Source organism: Drosophila rhopaloa, unplaced genomic scaffold, assembly GCF_018152115.1.
Source record: "Drosophila rhopaloa isolate 14029-0021.01 unplaced genomic scaffold, ASM1815211v1 contig_178, whole genome shotgun sequence".
NCBI classification, from domain to species: Eukaryota; Metazoa; Arthropoda; class Insecta; order Diptera; family Drosophilidae; genus Drosophila; species Drosophila rhopaloa.
Window position 1 is genome coordinate 10138998 of NW_025335059.1, and position 17775 is coordinate 10156772.

General features: G+C 38.1%; 3 protein-coding genes across 3 annotated transcripts; all 3 read right to left on the minus strand.

Annotated features, from left to right (window-relative positions):
• Positions 1-12094: 12094 nt before the first annotated feature.
• On the minus strand, positions 12095-12975 carry LOC108051429. The gene is made up of 2 exons (XM_017133542.2): positions 12559-12975; positions 12095-12374 (listed from the first exon to the last, which is right to left on the minus strand). The coding sequence occupies exons 1-2, from the start codon at positions 12958-12960 to the stop codon at positions 12135-12137; spliced, it is 642 nt and encodes a 213-aa protein (XP_016989031.2). The 5' UTR covers positions 12961-12975; the 3' UTR covers positions 12095-12134.
• Positions 12976-13969: 994 nt separating this feature from the next.
• LOC108051431 lies at positions 13970-14730 on the minus strand. Its single transcript, XM_017133544.2, has one exon. It carries the CDS (start codon positions 14728-14730, stop codon positions 14032-14034), a length of 699 nt encoding a protein of 232 aa, XP_016989033.1. The 3' UTR covers positions 13970-14031.
• Positions 14731-15140: 410 nt separating this feature from the next.
• Positions 15141-16513, minus strand: LOC108051439. Its single transcript, XM_017133552.2, has 2 exons — positions 16117-16513; positions 15141-15395 (listed from the first exon to the last, which is right to left on the minus strand). The coding sequence occupies exons 1-2, from the start codon at positions 16492-16494 to the stop codon at positions 15174-15176; spliced, it is 600 nt and encodes a 199-aa protein (XP_016989041.1). The 5' UTR covers positions 16495-16513; the 3' UTR covers positions 15141-15173.
• Positions 16514-17775: the final 1262 nt, after the last annotated feature.

The window sequence follows — 17775 nt, forward strand, 5'->3', positions numbered from 1 at the left end:
CAACTCGCTCGTCTCCTCTCGGCTTGCAAATTGAAATGTCAAGCCTCCTGCTTGATCGCTTTATGACAAGCAGCCCGGCTGGATGGTTGGATTTGGATGGCTGGATGGTGACTGATATATCTGCATAAGAGCCTCGTTGTCGTTGTCAACGCATCGTGCACTAAATTAACATTTTTTCCAGGCGCTTGTCAGCCATCCAATCTTATTCCGAATGCAAATCTCCGCGCGGGAACCTGTTGGCAGTTGCCAGGATATGGCCACGCACCCGAATGTCTTGCCGGGTTTTTATGGCAGCGCGTTATTCGCAAAAGCCGCAACAGAAGCACATGGAGCCTGCCAGGACATAGTTTGCGCCATCGCATAAAGCCTGATCCTTTTTCATTGCCGCGCCATCATTTACATAGGAAAATCTTGACGTACTTTTTATGATACACCCGCACATAGACATAAATTTCAAGTGCCGGGCACAGCATGAAAAATGGCAAATTAATGTAAATCGCAGCGGCAACACAAAACTCTTGTAGGCAGAAGGCAGGGGCGTTCATAGAAGGGTTGGCAAACAGAGGGGAAATGATAGAAGATTTTGTATAAACTTGCAATACCAGCATCATAAAGACCGATTACAAAATAAATTATTAAAGCTCAAGAGATTAAAAGTTAAAATCACCTTAAATAAAATGTATACATTATTACGTAATAGTACAAAAATAGTTTAGAAACTACTATCAACATAGCAAAATAAACTTTTACAGGTATAAATTCTATTAGGTTTTATTTTTGTGAATTCAAAAGTTGTGTTTTACTATATCTGAACGAACCACTTTTCTTCTTATAAAAAGTTTCCCAAATAATACCGAGTTTTTCTGCATCCTTGAATAACAAAGTCCTCCCTTTTTCAGCTCTACCACTTGCTGTGTGGAAAGTCTGCCATTTTATTAGCTTCACGACGAAATTGGCACTTGAAGTGTGTGAAAACGCCTACAAAACAAAAGCAACATCACCATCTCTCTTACATTCTTCCAGTTTTGGGGATGGAAATAAAGCCTTGGGATGGGTGGGTTGGCTGTTTGCTTGAGCTTTCAATATGTTTCGAACACTTTTGCAATAATGTTTGTCGTCGTTGTAGCCTGGAAGCGATAAACAAACCGACAGCAACAACAAGGACCACCCAAGGACCCCGCCACAAGAATCCAGGCAAAAACTTTGTCCTTATATGTGCAGCATTTTGTTGCTCGAATTGCGGTCGTTGCGGTGGAGCTTCCTCCCCTCGTTTGGCTGATATGTTATGTAAACGGAAAATGACAAACGAATTAGTTATTGACAACAACAGGAAACAAAAAGTTTTGCCTGCGTTGTGCGAAATTTCCGTTTACTATTGCAAAAACTGAATATCGAATTTTGATATTGAGGTTGTCCGCACGGCAATGTTGACGGGTCTATGCAACATTGCTAATGAGATCGGATGAGGGTGCTGTTTTGCTAAGTTTTCCATGTTTCACTCTTGTCAAGGGGCTGTGAATCGTTTGACACATTTCTCAATATCGTAGCAAATTGTGGTATCGGCAATGTTGCTAAACAAGTTGTGAAAGATAACTTTATTTTCCATTTGTATATGATATTTAATGGATGTAGTTTAATAAGTATTGCCTACTTTAGAAAAAAAGTTTTGTTTTGTGCATTTTAATCCAACTTTTAAATAGTAACTCAATCAATGTTTTAAAATTAGAAAATTCAAAATTGCTTAAATATTTTTTGTAAGACATTTTTTTATTTTCTTTTTTGAAAGGATATATATTCAGAGTCCATATTAAACGCACCAAAAAGAAGGCTGTTAAAATATATATTTAATTTATTTTATTATTGATCAAATACATTTAAATTAAGTAATTAATCACCTCAGAAAAGGGTTTCTCTGCCTCCCCCTGTTGAACTTTATCACCTTACGTACTTCGAGGGCAATCGACAATCTCAATTTCGCATTATTCTCATTAGACCCTTCGCAGTTTTGTAGTGGCCGGCTCTCACTTTTCCTGCTAAATAAAACCCTAAATAATAACCAGCCTCACTCCCCCAAAACTCGCATAGGAAGTTCGTCAATCGGCAGTCACGTGTCAGCAGTCAGTCAAGGTCCAGCGATATCTGGGAAAAAGGCGGAATACTGGAATTCCGAGCTGAACACAAGGAGCTTCTGATCATTCATCAAGCTGAATGTCAATGGGACACGTTTTTTCACGTGCCTTTTGACAAAGGACACGACAAGGCGATTGCTGCTATCGGAATCGAAATCAAAATCAGAGCCAGCAAAAAATTAAGCCTCTTAATGCCTGGGTGCTACCACCAAAGACCCTTAATTGTATTAGGATCCATTTGACGTTTATTGTGAGAAGCGAAGATATTGGGCTAGTTGTTTGCTCGATCAAATGATTGATTGTCTAGCGAAGAAGAGGTTGCGCATACGCCCCAGTGACACATGAATTAAGACCTCAAGATGCCGTTATATGATTGGTATAAGCACATGGAGAAAATATCCCTATTCATAAGAGTAACTATTAGGAAATTGTTGAAAACTATTAAAAGCTGGTTACAGTTTATTTCATTAAAATAAGCATTAAAAGCATTTGAGTTTAAAATTATAATTGTAAATATTTTAGAGTCTATTACAGAAATCATTTGAAATATCAAAGTTCAAATTCGGAAAGGTAAATAAGTCATATTCTTAAATGTAACTAAATCAACTATCTATGGTAATATATAGATTCCGATACTTGCACTTGCTCACTTAAATACTTATTTAAATATATAAATACTTCTAAGCCTTGTGAGCTATTCTGATTTGAAAGCACGCTTTGTGAGTTCTCCTCTCAGCACTTACTTTTATATTTTTTATTTAAATACCTCTATAAGCCTCAAATAGAAGCTATTCCAAAACGAAAACCTCTATATTGATGAGCAAATTTCGTGTGTTTTCCTCTCTGCACACATAGACACTCCTTAGGCGCTGGGCAAACAAGGAGACTAAAGGAAACCGCCAACTAATCCGCAGGAAGCGGGCTGAATCTGAGGACATCAAAGCGGGTGGAACCCGCATCTTGTTACCCGGCCAACGCCTAATTAAATATTGACAAGTCAATTTGAGTTAAACGATTTGTGAGCAGCTGGCGGAGGCAGGAACTGCATATATAACGCCAATCCTGTCCCGATGGTCCTGGAAATGTCCTGACCTCCATCCGGCGGCAATGATTTGGCCATTTGCCCGAAGGCAAACAAAGCTGCGATTGGCTTGCTGATTGGATTGGATTGGATTGATTTGATTTCATTTTAATCGATTTGCATGCCAAACGACGTTTTGATGGAAAAGCAAGCTTTTCACATGCAAATTTCCCAGGCAAACAAACATCACGTCCCGATTGATTTCACTCGGCATTCGGGGTGGCATTTGATTGTCATGCGATTTTTATTCCACAGCATTACTATTTTGCATTTTGGAAGCTGGTACAGGTTCAGGTACTCGCATTTGAATTTGATTTGATAAATTTTTATGCTGATTGAAAAACGTTGGCCAAATGTGTCCCCAGGTGGCTGTAGCCGGGATTTAAATGGGAACGAGGCCCCATTATTACTTTCCAAGGTGGCCCATTACACGCATCCGTGCAGTTAATAATGCGAGCCTGGGAATGCAGAGAGTCCGATATCCAATTGCAAATCCCCATCGCAATGCTCCATCGATGGCTAACAATCTTGGCCTGATGAATGCATTCTGTGCATGCTGCCATCAAATTGGCATAGTCCACCTCCGAAATCCCCTCTTATTTTGTGGCGTCCCACAAATTGCCATGCGCCTCGCCTGATGTCTTCATAACCCACACAGAGCGAGAGAGAGAGAGGGCTATAGCCGCGCAGAAAGAGACGGGGCTAAGCCAACTTGGCTAACTGGCTGCTCCTCCGATCCCTCTGGCTTTTTTTTTTTTGGCCGCACCATATACAGCTCGCTCAATTCGATTACGTTTTCGTTAAATGTAAAATTTATACGCCCCACGTCAATTGTGACAGTTCACTCACTCACGGACATCACCACGGAGATATAGACGCCGGATCGGGGCTAGGAGCGGGTACAGAGTTGGCCACGGAGCCAAAGTCACTCATTCAATGGCCAAAAACAGGCCATGGAAACTGGCCAACGAAATTGCAAATAATACGAGTGTAGCACATACAGTAAGTGCCAGCAGAAGAATTACTAGTTTTTGCCAGCAGGAATTTTAAAGACGCAGAAAATAAGTCCCTAGGTAATTTCTATCTGCTTAGATACTTTCTCAGTGAGTTATATAAAGAAAGAAAAAGAAGGAAGATATTTTGAGAATATTGATTACAATATTAATATGTAAGTGTAAAGCAGTATATTTTTATGGCATTTAATTAAAAAATGAATAGTTAAATGACAACATTTATTAAAATAAAAAAGCAAATTTAGTCATAGAAATGCAAAAATATGAGGATTTATTTTTAACATCTATTAAATGTTTAACTGTTTTTAAACTACTATTTTATTTTAACCTTATTTATTAATATTTAAAGTCTGGACATTATGTGGTTTCCCTTCACAATCTAAACAAAATTCCTAATACATCTAAGAGTGGGAAATAATGCTTAAAAATTATTTTTTCCCCATTACAAAAATTCTCCCCAATCTCCAATGACTACTGTGTCTTGGCCAGGTATTTGCCCTGCTGCCATGGCATTCATTCAGCCAAACTGCTGGTCTAGGCCCTCATCGACCCTCTTCTTCTGTGCAACTGTGTGCAATTTCGCATGCGAGAGGAAATTGAATTGAAATGCACAAAAAAGGAGCTCGTTATGTGCTTTCTGCAGGTCTGACAGGCGCCGTTGCCATCCAGGTTGCGAGGTTTAAAAGTCAATTGCAGAAATTAGCGTGCCTCGAGGAGAGTCGGGCATTACGAACCCTTTTCGATAAGCGACGCTCGTGCGGAGCTGTAAAAGTATCAAATTACACTTCCGGCGGAAACAGCGTCGACGCCTGGGAAGCGACATCGCTGTCATTGTCGTCCCTGCGGCCCTTTTATTTTGTTATCGGACATCCTAGCCAGGTCTCGATTTCTGTAAAATTTTTAGCATCACTCAGCCCCCTCTGCAGCCTGTGGTTTTTGGCCATAATCCGCTTGTGACAGCAGCCGAAGGAGAGCCCGGCCATGTGATAAGCCCGTGATGCATTGTCCGACGACCAACCACTAAATGACTATAAAGTAGCAACTTCCGCGACTGTTGCGCAAAATCATTCAATTTCCGTTTGGCCACACGACCCATGAATATGTCCTTATACTCCTCAACCTCCCCTCTTTTGATATGGGATATATGTACAGCATCAGTCAAAAAAATATGAGCAATCTGCTTTTAAGTTTTTTAATTAGTGGGAAACTATACAATTGTAATATAATTTAAGGCAATTAATATAATAGTTTAAATAAATTATTTAAATTATTTATTAATCAGGCACCGAAAATTATTGTTAGAATAGTTTTTTTTGTTAAGACCATTGGAATTTAAACTATATTTTATTTCCAATTGTTTATAATTGATAGGCAAGAGTGCTATTTGCTAATCACATTTACTGAGTTATTTAATTTTTTGGAAAAGAGATAAGAGTTTTGTTTGCAACGCTTACAAAGTGAAAATCACAGCAATTTTTTTAAAATAAATGTATTATAACCCAATAGTTTTTGGAGCCAGATCTAAATATTTCTATAAAAAGTTTAAAATATACAGAAATTATATTTCTTTTTAGATTTACAGAATAAAACTGTCACTTTGAAATGTACTTCAGTCAATATGTCTATGTTTCTTGTAATTTTTCGGCGTCTTGGATTGGAGTTAAATTATTATAAAAAGGAATCAATACAAATTATTCAAAAGATTATAAAATTACTAAAAAGTATAAAAATGTATTTTTTATTTTATATTATTCCTCGTCTAACACTTGGACTTTTGACCGCAACTGTGCGTAAATGTTTATGTGTGCTACAGTGCGCATCATAATCGAGGGTGTGATTTGTCCTTTTTCTGCGTTTGTCGCCTTCCTTTTGCCAGCCATCCTTATGAAACATCACCGCAATTTAGTTGACTCTGCGAACCCGAAACCCACGCCAGAATCCACGCCATCACCACCCTCCTCTTTTCGGTAGCTGCGAAAAATTTGAATAATTTTTATTACGTGGCGCGTTATGAATTTTTGATGAGCCCTTGCAGCGCAGTGTTGTTGTTTGCCTTCTCTGGGGCGTGTGGCCAGTTATCCTTCACTAAGCCAAGTGACAGTGCCACAATTTATTAGATTCTCAGCCTCCGCCTTCGTCTGCGTTTTCCTTTCCCCAAAACGTTGCCATTTTTTCTCAGTTTTGTTCCATATCATCAGAGTCTGCGCTGCAAGTTTCCGGTGGAAAAGTGGGCGGGAAAACTGGCCTTCGACCAGGGTGAACTGGGCGTGCTGTGTAATAAAAGCAAATAAAATATTCTTTAATATGCGACACTCGCCGCAGTCTGCTTCCTGTCATACTGTTTTCCCATTTTCCCCCACCCGAACCCCTGTGTGTGTGGGAAATTTGCATATATATTGCTTGACAAGCATTAATGTATGTAATCCCATAATTTTTTAATTAAATCAAATTGTTTCGCTCTCGTTTAAGGCTCGTGGGATAGTGGAAGCCATATATTCTGGCTCTTTTACAGGTCAACTGTGGTCTCGAGAAGAAATAATTAAAAATTAAGGTGCGTTTTAATGAAAGATGTTTTATTAGCTGATGGAAAAAAATGTTAAATGTAGCGAGCTTGCAAAATGTTATCATAAGAATGGGATAACTAATAAATAAAATAGCCCTTTATATTTTAGACATAAAAAACAAAAATTTATTTAAGAGTTTGTTTAAGAATTTTGAATATATTTTATAGTTTTTTAATTTTCTGTACAATATTTCTTCAATATTTCATTTCTTATTAATAAACTAATCAAGATATAAATGTAAGAGCTGTTCACAGCGCCCCTACAATAGTTATACAAAATATGTGGGATGTTCTCATAAAACCTCACAAATCCCTATATTATTAAATTTAGAACCCATTTAGGAGCTGTCACAAAGCGACATTTGCCCAGTTGGCATCAATCATAATCAGAGGGCAGTGACTAAATGCAACTAAAACTGAATGATTCCGACTGTGTAGTCCAAGTGTAACCATTTTTGTGTAATACTCCCTTTCCTATGGTCTTCCGCATTTCGAAACGATTAAGTGATTTCGTGCACAGTGCATGATAATTGGATTAATATGCGTCGACAGCCAGCAGAACAGAGCGTTGGTTAAACAGGAGGATGAGGATGAGGATGGGGACGAGGACGTGGCAGCCACCACCAGAGAAATTCGGAGAAGCGAGGGTGGCTTGTGGGTTCTTGGGATTTGGTCCAGGAACACGTTAGGCGGGCAAATTACGAGAGAACCCGAGGAAGTTCTTCTGCTCAGTTCTGTTAAGTTGGCTATTTTCTAGCTGCATTTTCATTTTTAAGATCCTAAAATACACAGTGTTTGTAATAAGGTATATATATTTCTTTACTTAACCTCTGCTATCAATTTTAAGCCTCATTTTAACGAATAAATATTTGTTTTTTTGGGAAGAGAATAATGGTTTTATTTCTTGTGAGCATTCTAATATAAATAATTTTTTTTTGTAAAAATAATAGTACTATAATAATAAGAGTAATACTAATTTAAAAGAAATGTATTTATTTAAAAGACATTATCAATGCCAAGATAACTTTATTTAAGGGAATTTTCGAGTATTTTAACAACGTTTAGCTACTTTTTATATTTAGAGGTGACACCACTGCATGCAGCCTCCACCCTTTTTAGCTTAAATGCTCTCGTTATCAAAATTACATATATCATAGAGCATTGTGCCGAGGGGTGGAACGAATGGGATAAACAGAGAGACGATGCCGCCCTTTTTCTGGCTACGGGTGGTTAACACCCGCCTTATGAGGGGTGCAAGTCAAATCAATTTCAAAGCAAACATATTCTCAGTGCCATAATTGGAAAAGTCGGGGATTAAGCGATAAAGTTGTATTCTTAAATTGATAAGCAGCGAGTGCGGAGTGGGGGACAGGAATGATTACCAGCGTAGTGGTATTTAACCCTTGGTTTTTAATTATTTAAATTTTAAAACCAGCCCGAAATGCCAGCGGAGGGCCAAACAATTTGTCAGCCGAATCCGGCTGATTGGTAAATAGGCCCTTGGTTAAACAACTGTTGGCCACTTAGCGTTTCATTACCAAACGCTGCCGCTGCACAAACAAATTTAACCGTTTCGATTTTTTTCGGGTTTCAGAAGCCGCTTCCGAAGTGCTTTGTCTTTAAGGCGGTGCGATCAAAAAAAGGAAAAAAAAATGTTAAGAAAAACCAGAGAAGTCTGTTTGAGAAGCCAATGGAGCTAAGTGCGATGGTGGCTTTGATCTCCGAGTGGGCTGCCTAATTTATAAAATAAATCATATGTGAATTAGCGGTCAACGGTGGGTAACTCGTTTGCGTCCGACGCCGATTTCCTTTTGATTAATTTATTTGCTAAACTTCGCTCCACTGCAGCCCATTATGGCCGCGTCGTTGTTCTCGGCGATCGGTAAACGATTTTCACACCTCCTCAACGGGTTTTTCTCCTGGCATTTGGCCAGCTGATTAGTGGATCGCGCTTTTGAACTGGCCGCCGCTATTTATTACCTCGCAGGCACTTGTTGTCTAATTGCCAAAGCCACCCGCAATGGCACGTCTCCATTTCGTTGAGAGATGACGATGATGAAGTTGCACTGGGGAAAAGGGTTATTTGATTTGAAAATTTGTTAGTGTTCTCCTTGCTGTTTAATGCTTTTTTATTGTTTTAACTTTATTAAAACTATTTCATGACTTCTACATGCCTTTAGATTTTTATTATTAATTAAAATGCCAGTGACTTCTAAGTTAATTGATTCCTTGAAGCATATTTCCTTTTAAAACATATTATCGTTTGATTTGGGAATTATAAACCTTTTGCTTTTTAAAAATTATGTACAACCTATTTATATTAAATGCTATACTCTGGTATACTTTTTTTTTTAATTTTTGTAATGGGTTTCATTCTAAAGATATTTATGACGATCTACATTAATAAATTTTCTTACAGAAAGAAAAATTCGCTCGTATTGATGGCTAATTATTTTCTTATTTTAAACATGAATTTTTCTCAGTGCCTTCATAGTAATGTCGCGTTCTCCTTCGCTGTGGCATTGGCCAATATGTGGCACTGGGTGAAATCATTGGCATCGTCCGGCGAAAGGAAAGTTTCTCTTCGCGCCTCGATGTTAATTTCGGGCCGCCTTTGATGCCGATCCACGGTTCGACGAGAGCGCCTGGCCGGGTTTCTTCTCCGTTTTCGATTTTATTATGATTTTGTTATGATCGTGATCATGATCTAATGATTTGTTGTCGCACAGTTTTCGGCCTCAGCAACGACAGCCAAACAAAAAGGTCCAATCCGCGCTCCGATAATGATCTGGCGCAATAAAATTGAAATGCGTCTGTTAATCGCTCCGAGATACATAATAATAACAAAGTTCTGTCGACTGACCGCCGCATATCGATCACTTTTTGGATTTTGGATTTCTGGGGGACTCGGATTCAGACGGAATACGCAAAAATCACAGCGGCACATCGAACACAGAAATCGGGTTTCTCAAGTCGACTTAGAAAGGCTCTAGTTTTTATAAATTAATAATGTTAATTAACCAATAAAAAAAATATTTAAATTGTGTTTTCTTATTTTTTTGAAAACAAAAGTATTTTCGAAAACCATTAAAGGTGCTTTTCTTATCTCTTAAATATTATTTTTTGAATATAAAAAAATATAAATGGGAACTAGTAGCGCAAGCTACTCTATACGGATTTCCATTTTTATTCGCTACTTAATACATAACAAAAAGCTTCACTTAATAGTTGATTATTTTTACTTGTTACTTTGAATTACTTTGAATCTAACACAAATCAACATTTCTACTATAGCTTCATAATCTATTTGTAATTCTTAGTAGGCTAAACTAATTACAGAGATAAGAGAGAATGCTTTAAGATTCTCTAAACGAAAATATTTGGGAGATTACTATGTTCTATCAATGGAAACACGTTTTTTCGATTTCTTGTCAACTTAATATGAACTAAGGCAAAGCATGGAATCAGCACCAATTAGTCGATCAATTACGATCTGTTTGTATTATCACTTCTCAGAATTATTTTGTAGTTATCAGTTGCCACGTGCTTTTGCGATGTATATATTATATATATGTGTAGTATCTGTATAGTTGAATGTCAGGGAGTGTGTGAGATAAGGCCGTCTAGTGCAACGTCCCCGCCAGATTGTAGGGCATGGGGCGCAATAAATCTTGGGCTTTTGGCCGCGGGCTCTGGGCCAACTCGAATTCAAATGGCCATTGTTTTGGCCAAAGGGCCGACGACAAATTCGGAGCCCAGACTTTTGGCCTGACTCCTGATAAAAATCGGCGGTCGCAAGCTGCGCGATCACCGATCTGATCGACAATATTTATGGCTCCAGCGGCAGCCAGAAAAATGTCTTAGCTAGAAATTAGAGCAATTAGCTTTGACCCGCGGCTGCTACATACAAATAAAAATTCCGAATAAAAAAAGGAAACTAATCAATTGGAATAGGAATAGTTGATGACCTTTTTTTTTTGGCCGTTTGGCTACTGTGGGTGTGCCCGTCTCGAGACTCGGCTTGTAAATAGTTTCACTATCTGATGATTATGTAATTTATAGGGTTCCTGGCTACCTGTACCGATCCGTCGAAAAGATAGTGCCACATAAATAAGTGTGTCTGGCATAAATGTCAAAGGGCATTTAATGAAGTTATTAAACGCTGAGCCCGTAGAACCCGGGGCTACCGTTTTATGGAGAGGGGGCGTGCTCAGTTCAGTTCGGTTCGGTTCGTCTTGGTTCGGCGAGGCGATCATAATCTCAGGACCGAGATCCCCGGGTTCCTGAGTCTTTCCACTGCTTTGCATGGCGGCCAAAACTGGTTGGGCAATAAAACGCTTGCTATAACGAGCAACAAAATTTGTAACGATTCAATTTAAGGCTACATACAACATGAGCCGTACGCCGTCGGCGAAAGATGAAATAGTCGGAATAGGTATATCCTAGCCCCCCCGATTCCCCCCGTTTTGTGTGTTTTTGGCGCATGTTGAGGATACCGATACCGACTCCGAGCGGCGGTTCAATTCAATGAAATTTATGAAGACATGACTGGCAATTGTAGTTCGAGCAAACGTCGGCCCAAAACCAGCTCCACAGACCCAGAGTTCGACGATCCTGCGACGCCTACTTGGCCATTGCGATTACAACTCAATTGTGGCTGGGCCAACTCACAATTGTCAATTGATTTTCCAGCCAATATTTCACAATTAATTAAGCGCAAAATTTGTGAACAAAGTCGGGGTGTGTCGGCAGTCTTTCAAATGGATTGTCTACAAGTATATCGCAGGTCAAGACAAGATGCGAACTGATTTCCCTCTTACCTGTACCGCCACAGGTCACTGGATTTTTTTCAGCAGGGTGTGGACAGGTCAAAGGATGACCAGCCACCATTGATAGATGCCCTGAGATATCGAAGGGCACCTCTCTCTCCAACTGTGGGAAAACTGGTAAAACTCCGTGGGACTGTCGTTAAATGCGGACATAAAAGAAATTAGCCGGATAGTTTCGGTTTCGGCACTGATATGATTCGAAATTTCGGGTGGTCCGAGTTGGGGTTTTGAAACGGAATAAAAATTGACACAATCATTGGGCAATAATATTCGAAATCAAGTCAAAAAGTAATGAATTTAATTTAGTTCATTAAATTCATTAGCTTCCAAATTATGGCAATGGTATGAACCAAATTCTCCTAAAATGTTATATCGGAACATTTTTAACAAGCTAAAAATATATATTTTTTGAACTTTAAATGAAAATTAAGCCGAAGGATTTTATATTATTTAAAGCAAGTAAACACATTCAGGCGCAATCTAATTTATTCATTTTTCAGTTCTCTGGTAATCTATTTTTTAATTCCAACTGGTAGAATGAAACCAATCGGCAGTGGTCTGTTCTGGCAGAGGAGCTCCACCGAGACACTTGTTCAGATTCTCGTAGGTGCTAGCGGTGCTTTCCACGTAATCCCTATCGGCGGTATTCTGGCAGTTGGTCTTAAATGTTTCCAAAGTCTGGAGGTGGATCTTGAGGTCGGAGGCGGCTTCGATGGAATTTGCCGAAACTTGGTACATGATCTTCGATTGCTCAGCTCCCTAAAGAATATTTAGCAATAATTCGAGTTATTCCCTTTGGTAAACTGTATCATTCAAATGTTTTAATATGTTTGGTTTGGTTCCTTTTCAACCAGTTGAAGGAACTGATTGATAAAACAAGCTTTTAGGGGGTTTCAAGACTTAACATTGCATTTGTTTTAAGCATTTTCTTCAGTAAACTTACCACACTGGCAAAGCACTCGAAAGCCATGACGTAGTCCACCAGGGATGAACAGTCGAAGAAGGTGCTACAGCCGCTTTCAGCAGACTGCTGGATTCCATAAAGAGTACTGTTCCAGGCCAGTATCACTGCGTCACTGTTGATATCGAAGTCCTTTTGGCACTTGCCATAGTCCACCTCAAACTGGGCCGTGAAGTCGTTGAGAATGGGAAGGTAGTGGCCAAAACAGAGCTGCGAACTGTAGGGATCTCGAGCAGCCAGCATATCCGTCTGCTGCTGAAGTGTAAGGATCTTCTTGCTAGTTGGCAACTTCAGCTTGGAGGGATTTAACTTCAGGGTAATGCTCAGGGCAGAAATAAGCCCAAAAGCTAGCACCACTGCCAGCAGAGTGAATTTGGAAAACATAGCTGAAAGTCTTAGTGTTACCTCTTGACTGGATACGTTGGATGTGAGGCACTACGCTTTTATATCCATTGCTCCAGCCTCTTATCTTTATTGGCCCTAATTGTCTCTTGTCGGAGGAAATGTTAAGTTGCCGATCGTACCTATTTCTTAATTAATTTCGGAACATTTTTTAACTTTGTCTAATTTTACTGCGTACAAGTTAAATTACATTGTTTGGAAATCAAATTCAGTGATATCAATAACAGTTTCGTGTTATTAATACCTTCTTATAAAACGAATGTTCAACATCGTATTTGAATTAAAAATAAAATTTCAAGAACCATTTAGGCCCTAAATAGTGTTTCAAGGCAATATTTACCTAACACTTGCCTGGTATGCCAATTGCTTAATCGACAATACGTTAATTTGGTTCGGGTTTATATAAATTATTAAGTTTATTGTCAAAGAAAAAGGACTCGGAAATAAATTTAAAATACAAATTACGGAGAAGATATATTAGAAGTTTTTTCATGCCTAGACATCAGATTTATTATCATAACAAAAACATTTTTGATCGACAACCAAAAAATAAATTCTGCAGCTTTATAATTAACATCCTTAAAACATTAGGAACCTAATCAATTATTTAATATATATGTTTAAGTCAACAGTCGTGAAAGCATGAAAATAAAACCAATCTAACCAGACTATCTGCAATACACTTTATACCACAATGTATTCCCCTAAAGTCTTGTTAAAATATTGCACAACAGCTATTTAAAATAAATAAAGGTTTATACAATACATTTCTTTTAAAAAATTCATAAACATATTTGTGTATTCATATTTATTTTATTCCTCCGTCAGTGAGAGGTTTACAAAATCAAGTCTAAATCAGTGATTAATTCCAATACTGATTTAATGATTCAAGTAAATATACATATATCTGTCATTGCTTATTATTATCATTGCTCCATATGACAATGTGTTCAAAAAAATGGTTTTGTGTTAAATAAATGAATTTATTAGAACCAAAAATAGATTGCCTTTTTTTTCTATATTGAACTTTTGAATACATGTATATTTTCTACACTAAATTTTTGTAACGGGAGCAATGGTTGTCGTTGTTGTCGTTGTTGTTGTAGTAGTATCACTACAAGTTGATGTTGTGTGTATTTCAGGCGCACTGGGTGGCTGTGTGTCTCTGCCCTTGAGGCAGTTGTTCAACTTCTCGTAGGTGTCGGTGGTGTCCTCCACATAGATGCGATCTGCATTGTTCATGCAAATGTCCCTTCGGGATGCCAAAACTTGATATTCCTCCGTAATCTTGACGGCGATCTCCGTGGCATTGGCTGAAATTCCGTAGAAGATCTTGGAGCTCTTGGCAGAATTGGTAGAGGCGCATTCCAGACGGGAGATTACGGTGTCCAGGTCCTGTTTCTGTGCCGTCCAGCACGAGCAATAAGAAGTGGCGCAACCTTTGCTGGCGTATTCCAAGACACTCTGGCGATCCTTTGAGTACTTTTCATTGACCACGGCAGTGGAATTGTCAAAGGCCTTAACACAAGCTTCGAAGTTAGTCTGGTACTGATCCGCAACATCAGCCAAAATTGGCGTGTAGATCTGGAAACACCTGTTGGAAACGTCCGCATGGGCTTCCGCCAGTTCTCTGCTCTCCACCTGCAACTCCTGGATGTGGGAGTTGGGTTTAATCGCAACATGTAGCTTGGACGCCATGGAAACGCCCAGCAAAAGGCAAGTCACCAGGATCGGGGAATGTTTCGGGAACATCGTGGGTTGCAAACTTGACGGTGATGGATCTACCAACCCGTATTTATACGGCGAACGCTCCGTTCGTCACAATCTTTTTAATTAGGCATTAATGTAATTTATCTTCAGTTACTGATAATAACAAGTTCATTGGCTGGCAATGTTCTGCTAGACTGTATGGACTTCCAGTTGGATTAAAAACCCTTATCAATCGTCACTTAGATGTTTTCAAGATGGTTTCAAGTCAATTAAATATTGTTAATGTAAGAACATAAAAACATACAATGGAAATGGCCGATTAATATTGTCGGAATAAGGATTTTCCGGTTTCCCCATAGAAATAAATCGATTATGGATTGAAATGAATTAAGATCATTGATCAACTGTCTTTATTTACAACCACAAAAGTTTGTGAGTAAGACCATGTTAAGTTGGCCTGTACAGTGGAGTGTTTCTTTTGACATCTACAGGAAGTTGTTGGTGGTGGGAAACTCCCAGTAGGGATCGCCGGCGCAGGCAATGAGATCGTCGTAGCACTGACCGTGGTTCGTCTTGTAGGTTCGCTGGGCCTCGAGCAGGCAGGCCGACTGAGTTTTCTGGACGGCAAGCAACTTCTCGGTCAGGCTAGTTTTGTGGTCAAAGGCCTCGTCGGAAGCTGCACCGAGAGCTGCGGATCCGGCGGGTCCCTGTAATTGTATATTAAAATTATTATATATATATATATATTAGTATATTAAAAATTGTATTGACTATAAAAAAAAATAGCCCGAAAAACTAAGACTCAAATTCTTTCTAAATTAAGCTTTGCATTCTTATATATGTTAAAACCATTTTTCACATAAATGAAGAACGGTCGATCATTTGTGTAAAAAACTTTATCGCGTTATTGTTCACGCCCTTTTTTGTGTACTATTTTATAAAAGAAGAAAGGTATCAAAACCAGATAATCTTTAGAAGAGCATTTCATTTTGAGTAAAAACTATATAAAGTAAAAAAAAAATGCCAAATGCCACTACAAATGAAATCAAACAAATTAGTGGCTTAGCTACGCGATTGGCATTCAAAGCTGGCCTGTCAGTTTGAAGAAAAAAAGTTTTTTCAAAGGAGTACTTCTAATAATAAAAACATTCTTTCATAATATAAATGATTACTAATAGGAAATAGAAAACAATAACAAAGTCGAGTCAAATTTGTTCTTGAACAAATGAAAACAATCGGTTCTAGAAGAAAGAATAAACCATCAACGGTATTGAGATTCCATTCTCAAGTTAATACTATAAGTTTTTAAAGAAGGAAGAAACGTTATTAAGTTACAAAAGGATACGTTTTTAGTACATTTCTAACTTTTTGTGGTTTTTTCAAAGTCCCAAATACTATTTATCAATATTATTTTTTCGCTACTCTTACCGATGTGGCGAGACACTGGAAAGCATCCTCATTGGAGGTAAGCCCATCGCAGGTCAGCAGGGAGTAGCAGGTGTTCTTCACGGAGTCGGCCAGTGCACTGCGGGCGATGTTGTAGCTCGAGTCGATCAAGGAGGCGGCGTTCGCGTATTCTTCGAGGCAATTCCTGGAGTCCTCGTCGTACTTATCGACATGAGCCTTGAGGAGCGGGGAGTAGTAGTCGAAGCACTCCATGTTGAAGAGTTCCGATGAGCGCAGCGCTGGAGAGTTGCGCAGAAATTCGATCAGCGTGGTCTCCGCCGTAATCTCAATGGAATCGGGAACCACGGCTCCGCGGACGGCACCAATGGCCAGGAAAAGAGTCAGAGCCTTGAACAGCATTTTCACTTTCAGCACTTGAATAACTTGGAAAGAGTGTGGTGCGTAAAGAACCAGATTTGGCTTTTATACCACCCACTGCACTCAAAAATCAGATTTCGAAGATTTACGATCATGTATTTATCGGGTACATTTTTTGTTTCAATCAGCATTATCATGACGCATGTCATATCAGCATTATCAGTGAAACCCCCGAGAATTATTTTGCCACCTAATTTAAACACTTTTTAATCAAATAAGCTTTAATTATTATGGGTTATTTAAAATCGATTCTGATTCATTATAAATTGCTTGTAAAAAAATCACCGTATTTATCAGAATTATCTGTATCTACACTAATGTCAATTATATATACTAAATTGTATGCTCATTCATTACATTCTTAATGTAAAATTGTTTTATTATGATGTATGCTTGCTCTTTTGTTTTTGTTATCTATTGCTAACAAAGGCTAATAAATAAGAATCTTTATTTTAATCTTGGAAACGATGGAAACTTTTACAATTCTGCTGATTATGTCAATCATTATTGTCAATCATTTAATTTATTTTAAGTTACATTCCAATAAGGCTCATAGAAACATGTCTAGTAAAATTAATAAAATATATATTTATAAATCATAAGAGGTTTTTTTTTTTTATTTTATGATTAAAAGAGGACACATAAACTCGGTTTATTATTATGACGGTAAACGAAGTCGCAACAAAGCGGTCTCAATGAAGGCAGCTAAATTCTCAGAATTAAATAAGGTATGTTGATTAAATACTTTCTCAAATATTTTAAACTGTTCCCTTTCTTCTTATCTTATTGGTAAGCTAAAAGAAGTTTACTCCTAGGACGAGAAAATTGGCCATAGTTTGATTATCATCCGTAATTTGTCTTAATTCTAAAATTACATTATATACATTAAATTCGAAATATTGTTGTTCATTTGTAGATAATTCTAATTCTAAAATTCTAAAAATCTAATGCGAATAACAAAGGCATATAAATAGGGTAAAAATGTATTAGGGGAAACGTCATAGGCTAAAAATACAACTTTTAGTTAGTCAGTGTCCTGTTTATAAGCTCTATTATTTTCCACATTATTTAATTTTTAAGGACCCCTGTTTTTCAATTATTGGACAATATTAAGACTAAATTTAAGTCGATGTCTAATTTTCAAAGGTTTAAATTTATTCCTTCCAGACACTTTTACAGACTTTATATATAAACAACATCCAAAACTTTATATTGACCAAAAGGACGAATTTGTTCAGTTTTCCCGCAGTTTTCCCGTCGCGC